The 16,595-nt window shown below is 35.3% G+C and overlaps 1 protein-coding gene across 16 annotated transcripts in view; it reads left to right on the forward strand.

Moving 5' to 3' along the window:
• The first annotated feature begins 43 nt into the window (after window positions 1–43).
• Kiaa0586 (KIAA0586 ortholog) overlaps window positions 44–16,595 on the forward strand; it is a 124,134-nt gene continuing 107,582 nt past the window's right edge. For 10 of the 16 annotated variants that reach the window (XM_048793279.1, XM_048793287.1, XM_048793283.1 and 7 more), the window contains exons 1-6: window positions 45–189; window positions 600–881; window positions 2,262–2,332; window positions 3,342–3,411; window positions 5,969–6,038; window positions 15,973–16,147. In XM_048793279.1, coding sequence (XP_048649236.1) covers window positions 635–881; window positions 2,262–2,332; window positions 3,342–3,411; window positions 5,969–6,038; window positions 15,973–16,147 — 633 coding nt within the window. In that variant the 5' untranslated portion in view covers window positions 45–189; window positions 600–634. Of the gene's footprint in view, window positions 190–365; window positions 470–599; window positions 882–2,261; window positions 2,333–3,341; window positions 3,412–5,968; window positions 6,039–15,972; window positions 16,148–16,595 lie in introns of all 16 variants that reach the window. The other 6 variants (XM_048793284.1, XM_048793295.1, XM_048793294.1 and 3 more) reach the window with 3 other exon arrangements.

The following is a 16,595-nucleotide window of genomic DNA, read 5'->3' on the forward strand; positions in this document are numbered from 1 at the left end:
TTGTGTCTCAAGGGCGGGCTTAAAGGGAAGTGGGTGTTGACGCTCAGGCAGTAGAAGCTGTTGTCAGATCAGACCACCGACTGCGAGGTTGCTGGGTTTACTGGAGACGCAGAGTGAATTTAGGCGTCCGGTGATTGCATCTGGAGGCGTGTGTAAGACTCTGTCGGTGAAGAAAGCTTTTAATCTTATGTGGGTGAATTTTTTTTTTTTTAAACAGCATTTCGATTTTGCCTGCTTGATTCCCTCTTGAACAAATTTTAACCCCGTTTCCACATTTGTTTGGTGTTGCACTGCCAGCCCTCAGGTTGGGGAGGGCATTAACTTTGTTGTTGCTCTGTGGCCATTCTATTGTCATCCCCTTTTAGATTCATTGGCTTGGTGCATTAATAGACTCAGTGAGTTTTATGGCTAGATATGACCTAGTCGTCTTTGGTCCTGGATTAAGTACCAAAAGTTAAATTCCAGCTTTGTGAGTATTCTCCTTAGACATTTTAATTTTTAAGTTAATGACTGCATATTCATAATCACTTTTGGAATTCACGTTCTTCTTCTTTTTTTTTTTTTTAATATGCCCCTTTTCCCTTCTTGTATTCTCTTAATCCTTAAAGAGGTGGAAGTTTTATTCAGAAGTCTTATGAACACAGAAGAAAGTTCTTCCATTCAGAATTGTGGGACTAGGTTTCTTGCTAACAATATGAAAAGCTCGGGAAAGAAAAAAAGGGTTAAAATGCCCGCGAGGAGACTTCGTGAGGTCCTTTCTCCGAATCAGGAAGACAATTTGGCTTTGTGGAAAGATGAGTTGCCCCGTGTTTCTGCAGTGTTGTCTGCAAATAAACCTCCTCCTGTTCGAAAGGGAAATAACATGAATGGAACATTGCATGGTATGTTATTCCATATACTGTAGTTTTTCAGCCAGTTTTCTTTTTTGTAAAACTTAATCTTTATTTTGGTTATTGTGCATCAAAATATAGGGGATTCTTAATGTTTAAATTCAAAAGTGTAAGATATTTCCGGCTTATACCGATGTTTAAAAACTGACCCTGTTCCCTGGGAAAATGGCCAGGCATAGAGGGTCCACAAAATGAATGGTTTCGGTAAATGAAACTTTAACTTTTCCTATTGTGCTTTTTCTTCGTGTCATGTTTGCACATTATTCTTGTTCACATTTATGATAGACATGCTTAACTTGTACAATGAATTAAATTTCCCCCAGTAGTGCTCTTTACCAAGTGCTCTACAGTACTATCCACTTTGGCATAGTATAAACACAACTTAAGTCATTTGATGACTTCTTTGTTTCAATTCATTTATCCTGTCTGGAGCTCAGAGAAAATGAAAACATTATGCTTTTACCCACTTTACTATAAATTCTACTGGTTATTGTAAGGATAAAATCAATGAATATAAGCTGGGTGTGGTGGCACACACCTTTGATTCCAGCCTCTCAGGAGGCTGAGCAGGAGGATGGCAAGTTTGAATCAGCCTGGACAATTTAGCAAGACCCTGTCTTAAAATAATAAAGGGCTGAGGATGTAGCTTAGTGGTAGAGCGTCCCTAAGTTCAATTCTCAGTACTGCCAAAAAATAAAAAATAAAATAAATAAACAACAAAGTGCTTTAATTTTATTTTTGCAATGCTGAGCATAGACAGTTGCTCATCCCAGGCAAGCACTCTACCACTGAGCTATATCCCCAGCTCTTCAAAACACTTTTATAATGCTGGGGTTTTGGAGGTACAGCAATGACACCATAACAGGCTCCTGTTAAATCAGGCTTTTATATCATGTTCATATTTTGCTCCTGGTAAATCCCATAGTTTGCCCATATCCAATAGTGAACTGATTTTTTTTTTCTTTTTGTACTGGGGATTGAACTCAGGGGCTTAATCACTGAGCCACATCCCCAACTCTTTTAAAAATTTTATGCAGAGTCACCGTCTCACTGAGTTGAGGGCCTCACTAAATTGCTGATCCTCGTGATTTTGATTTTGATTTTGGCTTTGAACTGGTGATTCTCCTGCCTCAGCGTGTGGAGCTGCTGGGATTACGGGCATGTGCCATTGCTCCCAGCTTAAACTGATGTATTTTAAAACATTTTATACTTATGTCTCTTTATTGTTCATACTGACTCCTATTTTCCCTAATTATTTTTTCATCTAAAGTATCTGTCAAATATAGAGCTTATAGTTCTTGAATCATGCCTATAATTATAGGTAAGCTACTGTTTTTAAAAACACTCAAATTGATTCCTTTATTTTGTTAGGTTCTTCGGATATAACTTCTTCTAGAAATTATCACAAGCCTCCGTTAGAAAATTCTGCTATATCAGAAAGCGTAAGCAAGAGTCCTTAAATATGTTAATCATGTTAAAATTTTCATTATTGTCAAACAATATGTTCTTATGTTCAGTTAGCAACATGCCTTGTTTTTCTTTATCATGTGTGAAGAGAAATGTTTTATATACTACAATTGGAACTTGAATATGTTTGAGATATTAAATATGTCTACTGGATTGTTAGCCTCATTGTTTATTTTTTAGAAAGTTAAATCAGTGGCTAGCCTTGAACAATTTTTTTGTATGATATTTTTCCTTTCCCCTTTCTGATTTAGCAGGAAAAAAAAAGGGTGAAGGACAACACTGAGTTAATCTACTACTGTAAAAGGTCATTGTGTTTTAATACTGAATAGGGTCCTAGAGATGAAGTCTAGAATTGTACACATGAGCAGAAAGCTATTTGCCAGTAGGTGTCAGAGAAGCTTTCTGAGACTACATAAGAGCTCAGTAAAAAAAAAAGAGATCTGTGATTAATTTGTGATGTTTTGCCATTCATTGATCATTCTTATCTATTCCATTTGATTAACAAAGAGTCAGATTTTTCTCATTTGAACTGAAGCAACTGAGATGTTAAATATTTATTTATTTAGTTGTAGTTGGACACAATACCTTTATTTTATTTATTTATTTTTATGTGGTGCTGAGTATTGACCTAGGGCCTCACACGTGCTAGGCAACCGCTGTCCCACTGAGCCACAACCCCAGCCCCAATAATTTATTTTACTACAAGTGGCAAATCAAGAATTGAGTCTGGATCTCAGTGCCACATTTGCTTGTTTGCCCATTTGCTCATTTATTCACTTCTCTGACAGTATATTATTGACTCATTGAACAAATCCTTGGGTAGCTTCAAAGTACCTAAGCATTGTGTAGTGCTGGGAATGAAATATACAAAACACACAGTCCTGCTCTCCCAGAGCACAGTAATCACAGTTAGTAAATGGTATTGCTAAGGAATAAATCATAAAGTTTATTTAATTTTTCACTTTTTCCTCTTATATCCCAAAGGATTTTTCTAAAGATGTTGTAGTGCAGAGGTTACCTTTGGATAAAACAGAAGAGAGCAACAGACAAAACGGTAAAAGAATAGAATTGACATTTTTTAATTGTGGTAAAATATACATAAATTTTCCATTTTAATCATTTTAAAATATATAGTTTGTGACATTAAGTATCTTTACATTGTTGTGCAACCATCATCACTGTCTATCTCCAGGACTTTGTTTTTTTAATCTTTCCCAACTGAACTCTATGGCCATTTACTACTAATTCCTGCCTCTATGAATTTGACTATGCTAGGTACCTTATATAATTGGACTTATTCAGTATTTATCCTTTAGTGTTTGGCTTATTTCTCTTAATGTATTGTCTTCAATATTCATTCTTTTTTTAGCATGTGTCAATATTTTCTTTTTAAAGCTAAAATTGATTTCTGGATATTCATTCAACAAACTAACAGGTTTTTTATTACTGTTACTATTATTATTATTATTTTGAGTGTTGGGAATTAAATTCAGGGCCTCATGTATGCTAGGCAAGCACTCTACTACTGAGCTATACCATGTTATTTTAATTTTAATTATTCTCCCAAATTAAGTTATTAATACACTCAAAAATCCAGAAAAGTGTTTGCAATAGTAAAGATTATTTTAGTATTACCAATCTATTATACAGGTTTGGTATTGGATATACATTTATTATTTATTTATTTATTTATTTTTTTGTGGTGCTGGGGATTGAACCCACGGGGGCTTTATGCATTCGAGGCAAGCACTCTATCAACTGAGCTATATCTGTAGCTCCCATTTATAAATTTTTTTATAAATTCTGAACTCAGGTTTTGTAGGGTCAGACAATAGATTAAAAATGTCCTTCAAAAGTTTTATTTATTGACAAATTTTAAAGCAATTTTTTTTTTATTCTAAGTAGTATTAAAATTTTATCAAATTTTCCTTGATCTTTTGTAGTGGAAATTGAACCCAGGGCGCTTTACCATTGAGCCACATCACCAATCTTTTTTTTTTTTTTTTCAAATGTTTTTTAGTTGTCAATGGACCTTTATTTATTTATTTTATTTTTTAAGATTTATTTATATGTAGTGCTGAGAATTGAACCCAGTGCCTCATATGCTAGGCAAGTGCTCTACCACAGAGCCACAACTCTAGCCCCTAGTCCTTTTAATTTATATTTTAATTTTTTAAAAAAAATATTTTTTAGTTTTACCTGGATGCAGTATCTTTAATTTTTTTTTTCTTTTACTTTTATGTGGTGCTGAGCACTGAACCCAGTGCCTCACATGTGGGAGGCTAGTGCTCTACCGCTGAGCCACACCCCAGTGGCCTATATTTTAAATTTTGAAACAAGGTCTCCCCAAGTTGTTGGGGCTGCTCTTGAACTTGTGATCCTTCTGAACCTCCTGAGCCTTCTTTTTCTTTCTTTTTATTTTTAAGAAATCTTTTCCATGTGTAAGATTTAATTCTCAAGCATAATAAAAACAATTCTCTATAACACAGGCTCTTCTCTATATAAATCTGGTCAAAGGAGAAATTCATATAACGTAATATCAAATATTTACTTTGGTTTGCATAACAATTATAACACCTTCAATTTTCTCAGCATTTTATTTTTTTAAAAAAATGTGGCAAAGTACATATAACATGACACATCTCATCTTAACTATTTGTAGATGTCCTTGTTTCTCAGGTATTTTTGATACAAATTTTTCTAGTATCTAGGGTTATGACTATTCTTGCCTTTTTTTAAAAAAAATATTTATTTTTTAGTTGTAGGTGGACACAATATTTTTATTTCATTTTTATGTGGTGCTGAGGACCAACCCCGTGCCTCATGCATGCCAGTCGAGCGCTCTACCACTGAGCCACAACCTCAGCCCCTATTCTTACCTTTTTAAATTGAGAAATCCTATTATTAAATCCTAAACATCCCCCCACCCCCAATAAGTACTTATGATTGAACCTAGGATCTCAAGCTTGCTAGATGAGCTCTTCATTGTTGAGTCTATCCCTTGCCCTTTCAGAAAAGTTTGTTTTTAGTTTGGGACAGGTCTTATTTAAGTTGTCCTGGCTGGCCTTGAACTTGCAATCCTCCTGCCTCAGACTTATGAGGAGCTGGAATTATAGGCACATACCATTGCATCTAGTCCTAAACATTTTTTTTAAGTTGTTGATGGACCTTTACTTTATTTATTGATATTTGGTGCTGAGAATCAAATCTAGTGCCTCACAAATGCTAGGCAAGTACTCTACCACTGAGCTACAACCCTAGCCCCCTAAATATTCTTTTAGTTTAAAAAAGTGGGGTTTTTAAAGCTGATTATGGTGGCATACCTCTGTTATCCCAGCAACTTGGGAGCCTGAAGCAGGAGGATCACAAGCAGGAAGATCACAACCCCAGCTCCTTTGTTATTTTTTTCATCAGTATAGCTAGAATGAGACCAGCCTACGCAATTTAGTGAGATCTTGTCTCAAAATAAAAATAAAAAGACTGGGGGTGTGCCTCGGTGGTAGATGGCCTCTGTGTTCAATCTCCAGTACCCTCCCCCCCCCGAAAAAAAGGTCAGGTTTTGTGAGTGGCTTATTAAAATTTAATGAATTTTTGTTATCTTAATTTTGCAGCAAATGATATCTGTATTTCTCAGTATACCATGGGACAGAAGGATGCTCTAAGAACAGTTTTAAAGCAAAAGTAAGTTTCATTTACAGAAAATAGTTGTACCATGTTTGTGTTTAAAATCAACTTCCCTTATACTTTAGAAATACAAAAACCTCTTCACTACATAATGTATTGTGTGATGATATATAAAGCATTTCTCATAGTTTTGGGCACATATAAAGTACTCAATAGCTATTAGTTGTTGTTACAGAAAAGGTTCTGTGCTAAGTGTTTTATTACATTAACTCATTTAACACTCTCAAATCCCATGAAGTAGATTCTGTTATAATCCCAATTTTATAGAACACATGAATATGCATAACATAAATCCTGTGACAGAGATTCTGTTACATCCCAGTTTTACAGAATCCCCATTTTATGGATGAGGAAACTGAGACATTGAGCTTTTCCCAGGGTCATGGCAAATTGTTACTGGGCTGGCATTTAAACCCAGGCATTCTACCTTTAGAGCCTGCATTCTTAACCAAATCATGATACTGCTTGTAGCAGTGGTCAAGTAGTTCCTTATACATAATACTTATTATTTACTATCAAAGAACCTTTAGGTTTTTTCCTGGTCAAGATCTGAGGAAGAAGCAAACTTCATACCTTTACGGAACGAAATACAAAACCAACCCTAACAAGAACTCATGATAAACATGAAGCAAGAATACATCTACTAGTATGAAGGCAATTTTTGTTATTTTATTTTATTTACTTTTAAAATATTTTTTAGTTGTAGTTGGATACAATACCTTTATTTTAATAGGTGCTGAGGATCGAACCCAGGGCCTTGCACGTGCTAGGCGAGCACTCTACTGTTTAACCACCAGGGTTGCTCCCCAAATGCAGCTACTTTTAACTGTTACCTCTTTCTTCTAGAGAGTATTTCATAAATTAAAATTATATGCCTATGTTCCTATTCTTGATTTATTAAATTTAGACTATATTCTTCCTCATATGATAGTATTTAGCTGTCTTAAACTACTCTCTCCCATCCTTTTATTGTAGTTATCTAATACTTTTAATGAAATCAACCATTGATTATGTGGACATTATGCACTATATTAAGTGGAACAAGAGCCACAGATTTACAAATACCGTTTTGTTTAAAAAGTTTTAGTATTTACAAAAGTAGAGACGATAATTTAATGCACCGCCATACTCCCATTGTTTAGCTTTAGTTGTTAGCATTGTTTCATTTTAACTTCCCCTCACTCCCCTACCCAAGTATTATTTTTAAACCTTTCTCAGAAGTAATTTCATTTTATCTGTATTTTAGTAGGTGTTTCTAAAAGATTAGTATTTTTTCTTTTTCTTTTTAAAGTTTGTTCTCAGGCTGGGGTTGTGGTTCAGCGGTAGAGCACTCGCCTAGCACGTGCGAGGCCCTGGGTTTGATCCTCAGCACCACATAAAAAGGAATAAAGGTATTGTGTCCAATTACAACTAAAAAATAAATATGAAAAAAAATGTTCTAATTAGTTATACATGACAGTAGAATGCATTTTGATGTAAAAGATTAGTTTTTAAAAAGGCAATGCCACAATACTATTAATATACCAAAGACATAATACTGGCTATTTCTTAATATTATCAATCATACAGTTAATATTCAAGTTTCTCTGATTGTTCCATAATTTTTTTTTGTTGTTGTTCATTTCTTTGTATCAGGATCTAAAGAAGGGCCACATGTTGCATTTGATTGATGTATCTTTTTTTTTTTTTTTTTTTGGTACTGGGTATTATTTCAGGAGCACTTGGCTACTGAGCCACATCCCCAGCTATTGTGTCACATGACTAAACTGGTCACTCCAGCTGAATTTGGGGAATAAATAAAAACACAGACATAGAAAGTACCTTTTCTTTAAGTTCAATGACCGCTCCTCAGCCACAGCTCCCACAAGGGCAGTGCAGGCAAGAAAGAGAGCTAGGAGCACATGCTGAACCCTTTTATTGGGGAGAAGCCATTCAAATGAGGCAAGGGGTCAGGTTTCACAGGGTTGAGTCTAACTTCCTGATGTCTTGCTGTCAGCAGGTTAACTGACATCTAGGAAGCCCACGCCCATCTTATGTGCTGTGTGGGGATCAGAGGCAGAGGCAGAGGCAGAGGCAGAGCCAGCACCAGGGAAAAGATGCTTACTTTCCCTGCCCAGAGGGGCAACTTTGGTTCAGTCCACTTTGTGTGCTCAGTGCTCATAGTTGACATACACACAGCCTATGGCTGGTTTGCCACTTCTCCACATTCTCATCGATGAAAGCCAAGGGGCGCTTGGTTCCTATGTGGCATTTATTTATTTTAGCCCTACTTTGTATTTTATTTAGAGACAGGGTTTCACTGAGTTGCTTAACACCTCGCTTTTGCTGAGGCTGGCCTTGAACCCAGGATCCTCCTGTCTCAGCCTCCTGAGCTGTTGGGATTACAGGCGTGTGCCACCACTGTGCCTGGGGATAAATGTGTCTTTTAAGTCTGTTTTATTTATTTATTGCTTTTGTGATGCTGGGGAATTAAACCGAGGGCCTCATGCATACTAGGCAAAAAACCTGAATAAGCTGGGTGAGGTGGTGTACTCCTGTAATCCCAGCCGCTCTGAAGGCTGAGGCAGGAGGATCTTAAGTTCGATGCCAGCCTCAGCAATTTAGCAAGACCCTAAGCAACTTAGCAAGACTATGTCTCAAAGTAAATAAAAAGGGAAGGGGTGTGACTTAGTAGTTGACCACGTCTGCATTTAGTCCTCAGTACCATAAAAATTAAATGAACAAACAAAACTTGAACAATAGAGAAAAGGCAGGGAAAAGAGAAGAAATCAATTATACCAGATAAAAATGAATCCAATAAAGTAAAAAACATACACAGTAAAATGTTTTTAACTGGTTCTTAGAAGTTTAGAAGTATAAGCAACTTCCTGACAAATTTAGGTCAGAAAAATTATGGTAGAATACATGAATTAGAGATAAAAAGAGGACAAATGATAGATTTAGAGGAGACAAAAACAAATGAGAGTACAATTAGTTACATGCCTCAAATTTAAAATTCTAGATGAAATTAAATGATTGACCAAGAATAATCATAGAGCTAGATTTTAATAGACCAATTGCTAAAAAATATGGAAAATACTTTAAAGAATAAACCTTCTAAAACAGTGATGATTTTGTTTGAATTCTTGGAAAAATATTAAGAAACAGATTACACTTATGCCATTCTGCTCCAGTACAGAGAATGCTATCCATGTCATTTCCTGAGGCTAACCTAACCCAAATACCCAAAGCTAAAATTTAGTTTTATCCTAAGTGTTTTTGTTTCTATCATGGTAATTTTTCCAAAAAGTTCATGTAATAAAATCATTAAATCAACTATTCATCTGATAGCTAAAGATAACAATTTTATTGATGTGTTATTTCTCAAGTTATAAATAGGGTATGTCTTTTGTGTTAGAAGAGCAATGCATAATAATGAAATAGAGTTTGGCTCAGGAATGCAGCAATGTTTTAAAAATAATAATTGAATTTTTTTAAGGTACTAAGGATTGAACCCAAGATTTCACAGATGCTAGACAAGTGCTCTGCCACTGAGCTACAACCTAGCCCCCTTTTAATTTTAATTTTGAGATGGGGTTTCACTAAGTTGCCCTGGCAGGCTTCAAATGTGGAGTGCTCCTGCATTAGCTTCCCAAGTATCTAGGATTATAGGCTAATGCCAGTATACCTGGAAATAATTGCAAATTCTAATATAGCAATTATTATGCTCTCTGCATTGGTTTCTCGTTTTAATCTTTACAAAAGCCTGGAATGTCTTAAAATGTTCCCATATTAAAAATGAGGTTCAGGCTGGGGTTGTAGCTCAGTGGGAGAGCTCTTGCCTAGAATGTGTGAGGTGCTGGGTTAGATTCTCAGCACTACATAAAAATAAATAAGTAAGTAAAATAAAAGTCCATCAACAACTAAAAACAAAACAAAAAAGAGGCTCAGGCAGTTTTAAGCATTGCCTCACTAATAATTCATGATTCATTATATATTTATCATTGGAATAAATAAGAAAATATGTATGACACGCACTATGGATCACATTTAATAAAATGTCATGCTCATTTCTTACTTACCTTACCATGCACACATACCTCTTTAAAACTAACAATAGAGTGATAGATTCAGATTCTTAATATGAAGAAAATAGTTAATATCCTGTTTAGTAGTAGAATTGAGAGCTCATTGTCTTTTTGGTTTGGTGGTACTGGGGATGGAACCCAGGGCTTCATGCATGTTAGGCAAGAACTCTCTCACTGAGCCACATCCCTAGACTTCATTGTTTCTTTTTCTTATTGTTTGTTTGTAATTTGGAAGTCCTATCTGTGGCAATTAGAAAATAAAATGAGATCAGGTATGGATATTGGAAAAAAGGAGGAAAAATTTACATTGTAGAAGATATTCTGTACTTAGAACAAAAAGTTATATTTATGATTAGAAATCTGTAGAAACTATGCGAGGAAGAATGAAACTTTCCTTGGGAATTGACAAAGGCTAGGATATATTGAGATAGTCAACATGTTCTGGATGGGAAGACTTAATACTATAAAAGTCCAAGTTTGTCTAAAATTAGCTTATAGGTTTTGCTGTAGTCATTGAATTTTGTTTTAGAATAATCGGTAGATGGAATTTAGCCAAGTAATTTTAATGTTTACTTGGAAGAACATACAGCTGAGAAAAAGTATATGTGTTTATGTGTTTTTATGTGTGCCTGAACATTCTGTTTATTTTTCCAACGTTAATTTTCCAAAATTATTTAAAAATTAATTTTCTAAAAGTATCTTAGCTATTCTCAACTGTACATATTCTATATGTTCATATTCTTTGTTTTTGGTGCTAGGGATCAAACCCTTGGCCTCATACATGCTGGGTAAGGGATCTTTGAGCTATATCTCCAACCCCTCTATTTATGTAACTTAACTGTAGAGTTGTGACAAAATGGAATGATGTAGTACTTGTCCTATTTGATATTATCATGTGCTTTAAAACTGTAAATAATGCAAGGTAATAGACCAGAATCTTTGAGAAATGAAGAATCTGGCCAAGTTGTCTAGTACAAGGAAAATATGAACTCTTCGGGCTGGGGATGTGGCTCAAGCGGTAGCGCGCTCGCCTGGCATGCGTGCGGCCTGGGTTCGATCCTCAGCACCACATACAAACGAAGATGTTGTGTCCGCCGAAAACTAAAAAAAAAAAAAAATGAATAAAAAATTCTCTCTTTCTCTCTCTCTTAAAAAAAAAAAGAAAATATGAATTCTTCTAAAGGAGTTTGGACTTTAAGAGGGATGGCAAATCATTAAAAAGTTGTAAAAATAAGATACATTTTAAAAAAGTGTTTATTTTTTTAGTTTTAGGTGGACACCATATTTTATTTTTATGTGGTGCTGAGGATTGAACCCACTGCCTCATTCATGCTAGGTGAGCACTCTATCACTGAGCCACAACCCCAGCCCCAAGATGAGATATATTTTTTTAAAAGACTCACTCTAGTAGTGGTATGAAATAATGATTTGGAAGGGGGCTGGGCTGTTGTCCAGGAAGTCATTTGGCTGTGGAGTTTTCAGGGGTCTCTTTGACAGAGAGATAGGTCCTAAATACATTAGGAGGGGTGGGATGGAGGCATAAATCATGCTAGGTTAAATAGTAGTAGACAGATATGGAAGCTGATTTGTGTATAGAATTGATAGATGTGAAGTTGAGGAAGGTGGTAAGAATGAATTCCAAAATTTTGGCTTGCATAAATACATGATCAGTAGTGTCATTCGTTAAGAAAGGGAATCCTTGGGAGAATAAATTTCATTTTGAGTGTGAGGGTTCAAGATACCTATGAAGCATTCAGGTAAAAAACGTTCTAGAAAATTGAATATAAAGATCAAGTTTTTAAAAGGGTCAAAACTAGAAATCCATATGCAGAAGTCATTAGTGTGTAGATGACTACTACTAGTAGTAGTGTAGTATCAGTGTGTAGATGTATTGCTCAGAAGTAAAGAAAGATAAAGAGTGAAAATGTTCACTAAATTTAGCAAGAATTATTAGCGAGCTTGGTGAGAACAGTTGTAGTGTATATTGGTTTATTTAATGGATTTAGGAGTAAAGAAAGTTCTAAATAAAAGTTTAGAAGAAAATAATTGTTTCTGAATGGGAGGATTATGTACATTTACCTGTTTTTTTTTTTTTTTTTTTTTTTTTGTGTGTGTGTGTGGTGCTGGGGATCAAACCCAGGGTCTTGTGCATGTAAAGCAAGTACTCTACCAACTGAGCTATATCCCCAGCCCTTGCCTGTTCTTTATACTTGGTGCTCTTTACATTTGCTACATTAAAAATAAAGTTTAAAAGCCTATAAAGATACAGCGACACACACCTGAGATCTCAGCTACTTGGGAAACTGAGGCAGGAAGATCTCAAGTTTGAGGCTAGCCAGAGCAACTTAAAAGAAAAAAGAAAGAAAAAGAAAGCCTGTATAGAAGCTATCTAACCTTATAATGTAATGTTGGTCAAGGGTAAATCACTTTTAGACTTCAGACAAGAATACTAAAAGACAAGGAATATCCTAATTAAACTGTCTTAGTAGACAAGACATTAGAGAGAGAGAGACACACACACACACACACACACACACAAATATTCCCTCAATTGGTTAAATATTTATTGAGCATCCTGTGTATCTATACTTTTGTTAGTTGCTATTCTGTATGAAAGTAGTCTCTCTTCCCTAGCTTGTTTATGGCTTAGTTGGAGAGATTGTGTATGAGTATGTGTGTGTGTGTGTGTGTGTGTGTGTGTGTATATATATATATATATATAAAACATCAAGATTTTATATATTATAGAACATATATCAAGATTATATATACATATGTATATATACATATTTATATACGTATATAAAATAATCTTGAGAGAGATTATATATACACGTATATATACATGTATACACACATATATATACACGTGTGTGTGTATATATATATGTATATATATATATATACACACACATATATATCTCGACAGAGCAAGCGAGAGCGAGCGCATGTGCACGTGGGAGAGGGAGAGAAGTGATGGTTCCTTTCAGAATCGTGATAGGAATAGAGCTTTGCATTCAATATATTGTTAAATTGTTTTGTACAGATATTTAAACAATGGAATGCCTATGTTTCAGGCCTCATGTGGTATAGGCAATAAATACAAAAGTACTTAATGAAGGGAGAGATCAATAGAAACTGTTATAAAGATAGGCTTATTGGGAGAGGCAAGATTTAGATTGCATCCCAAAGAGGAAGGATATCGTAGTTTGTTGAGTGGAAGAAGTTTGAGAGAGCAGAGAAAAAAGCATCGAGTCAGTTGTGAGCATAGTGCTGTATGTGTAGTCAGTAAGGAGAGCAGTATGATTCCAGAGAGAGGTTGTTTTGGGTATATATAGGAGGGAGGTATATATAGGAATGGAGGATAGGACCAGAGTATGGAGGGTATAGAAAGCCAAACAGGAAATTTGCTTATTCAGCTTTTTATAAGGACATTTCTGAGATTTTTCAAGAATGGAGACATGAGTGGGAAGTTTTTAAGCAAATAAACCAAAGAATGAAATATGTGGTTGGTAAGAAGTGATGAATTTTCTAGTAGAGAAGAAGAAAGAAGGGAGAAGTACTAATCCAAGAAAGTTTTAGAGTCATGGGAAGACCTCTGGAATTGGGCCTTGTCACTAAATCTGTGATTTCCATCAAGTACACCCCATTACCTCTGTGGACCTCAGTTTCTTCATGTAAAAATTAGAAAATTAGGATAGATGAACCACCTATGAGATTCCCCCAACTCTATAGTTCTATGACACTTTTCATGTAATTGTGATGAAATAATTGGCGAAACTTGATGACTCTATTGAGTATGAGATGATAGGAAGATAGAGAAGTAAAGGTGACTTCAAAATTTTGAGACTTAGAGAAGAATGATGCTCTTAGTAGAAATGGGGAAATATCAGAGGGGTAAGTTTCAAAAGTTCTGAGCTGTCTTTAAAAATCAAGCAAGGGAAATAAAGCCTCTGGATATGGAATGTATTCCTGTTGATTTTATTTATACTTATCTAGGGATTCTTTGATTCTGTCCATGTTCCTTTCATTTTTTCTTAGAGCCCAAATATAGAGCATAACTGGACAGATTCTTTTTTTTTTTTTTTTTAGTATTTAGTTAATATGTGTCTATTTACTGCCCCCTCCTATTATTTATTTATCCCCCCATTTATCTATCTATCTGTTTACTTACTTTTGGGGACAAGATCTCACAAAATTGCCCAGGCTGGCTTTAAACTTGGCAATTCTCAGCCTCCAAAATTGCTGGGATGATAGGTGTATACCATGGCATCTGGTTTAGGTCCATTTTTAATCCAGGCTATTTAGTGATGTCTTTGATGCCCATTGGATGATATTTAATTTAATCTAAATGAGTTAAAATTCAGAAAGTTTCTTTCAGCAGTTTTAATAATTGTTTTTGGGGATTTGTGCTAAATGAAATAAGCCAGGTACAGAAAGAGAATTATCACATAATCTCATATGTGGAACTGGAAAAAGTTGAATTTACAAAAGGGAGAGAATAGATTGGTGGTTGCCAGGGGTTGAGAGTAGGGAGAATGGGGAGGTGTTAACCAAATGGTACAATTTCAGTTAGGATGAATAAATCCTAGAGCTCTATTTTATGCCATGTGATGATTGTAGGTAATAATGTTTATTGCTAGGAGGGCACCTTTTATGTTCTTATTCCCCCCCTCCCCACCACCTGCACATACACACACACATAATTATGTGAGGAATGGATATGTTGAGTAGCTTGATTGTGGTAACCTTTCACAATGTATAAATATATCAAAATATGTTGTATATAGTAAATATATATAATTTTTATTTGTCAGTTATGCTTCATTAAAGCTGGATTAAAAGGGGGTAAAGTATACATCTATAATGTTATATTTCTTTTTTCTTTCTTTTTTTTTTTTTTTTTTGTGCTGGAAATTGAACCCAGGGTACCTCACACATACTAACCACATACTCTACTACTAAGTTATACTCTCTTCCTCTAATGTTACAATTCTTCTAAAAGTATTTAGAGAATAAAATTATCAGTACTTTAAAAACAGCAGTAATCCCTCTTGGGTTGTTTGTTTTGGGGGAATAAAACTTGGTATTTAAATTCTTAGAATGTTTTTCTTCATGTCTTAAATTTACCTTCCTCCTCCTCCTCCTCCCCCCCCTGCACTTTACCATTCCCAGTTCTTTTTTTATTTTGAGATCTTATCAAAATAATCAAAATATCTTATCTTTTGTTTTGAGAACTTATCAACTAAGTTCCTGAGGGTCTCACTAATTTGCTGGGGTGGGCCTCAAATTTGTAATCCTTCTGCCTCAGTCTCTCAAGTGGCTGGTATTACAGGCATGCATCACTATGCTTGGTTTATATTTCTTGATTACATATCCTTTTAACTGTGACCATGCCTTTTCCACATATATATAAGTCCTATTTTCTGAAATAACATCACTGCCTTCAGGGAATTATCTTATATCTTTAGTCCTTAGTGACTCAAACCTTGATAAACTTCATTAACAAAATGACTTTGTTTGATATGCAATTTAATTTTTTTTCTTTTTGACACCAGGGATTGGACTCAGGGCTACTTTATTACTGAGCTACATCCACAGCCCTTTTTACTTTTCATTTTGAGACAGGTCTTGCTAAGTTGCTGAGGGTCTTGCTAAATGGCTGAGACCAGTCTTGAACTTGTAATCCTCCTGTTTCAGCCTCCCAAGTCACTGGGATTACAGGAGTGTGCCACCAAACTTGGCAGGTGATTTAATTTTTAAAAATCAAGAAAATTACCTTCAGTGGATGACCACTTACAGATATTTATTGAAGTGGTTCAGCATACCTTATTGAATATATTTTATTCCTTTTTTATTGATAGAGCGCAAAGCATGCCTATCTTTAAGGAAGTAAAGGTACATCTTTTAGAAGATGCTGGCACAGAAGAGAATACTGTTACACAGGAGGCCAGAACTTCACCCAGTGCCATTGATTCTGCTACAACTGTAGCTGCAGCAACTGCTGCTGCCATTGCAACAGCAGCTCCACTGATAAAGGTATATTTTTCTCTCCAGGTATTATGAATATACTTTGTGAAATTTTATAAAAATAACTGTTAAGATGCTCTAAGTAGTTGTGTCCAGCTATAGATTAAGAACATTCTGTTTGATGTCAAGTTGAAAAAATTTTACCATGTGTGGTTGTGTATTACTTCTCAGAAGTTATGAAAATTACCCTTTCATTGCTCTGATGGTGCTAGTGAATCCAGGACTTTGTAGCACTGAAAGTCACAAATCCTAGGAAGCCTCTTAGTTCTGGGTAACTAGGATGATTGGTCATCCTTATTTGAGAACTAGAAGACAGCTTAGATTACGTAGACCTAACCTGTTAGTTTGTAATGGGAAAGGAGAACCACGTCACAGGAGGAAAAAGATTTTAGAGCTAATAGGTGGGAGAGCCAAGATGAGAACTTAAGACTGCTAACCTAACTCAGTTTTACATTAG

Source organism: Marmota marmota, unplaced genomic scaffold (assembly GCF_001458135.2).
Source record: "Marmota marmota marmota unplaced genomic scaffold, marMar, whole genome shotgun sequence".
Lineage (NCBI taxonomy): Eukaryota > Metazoa > Chordata > Mammalia > Rodentia > Sciuridae > Marmota > Marmota marmota.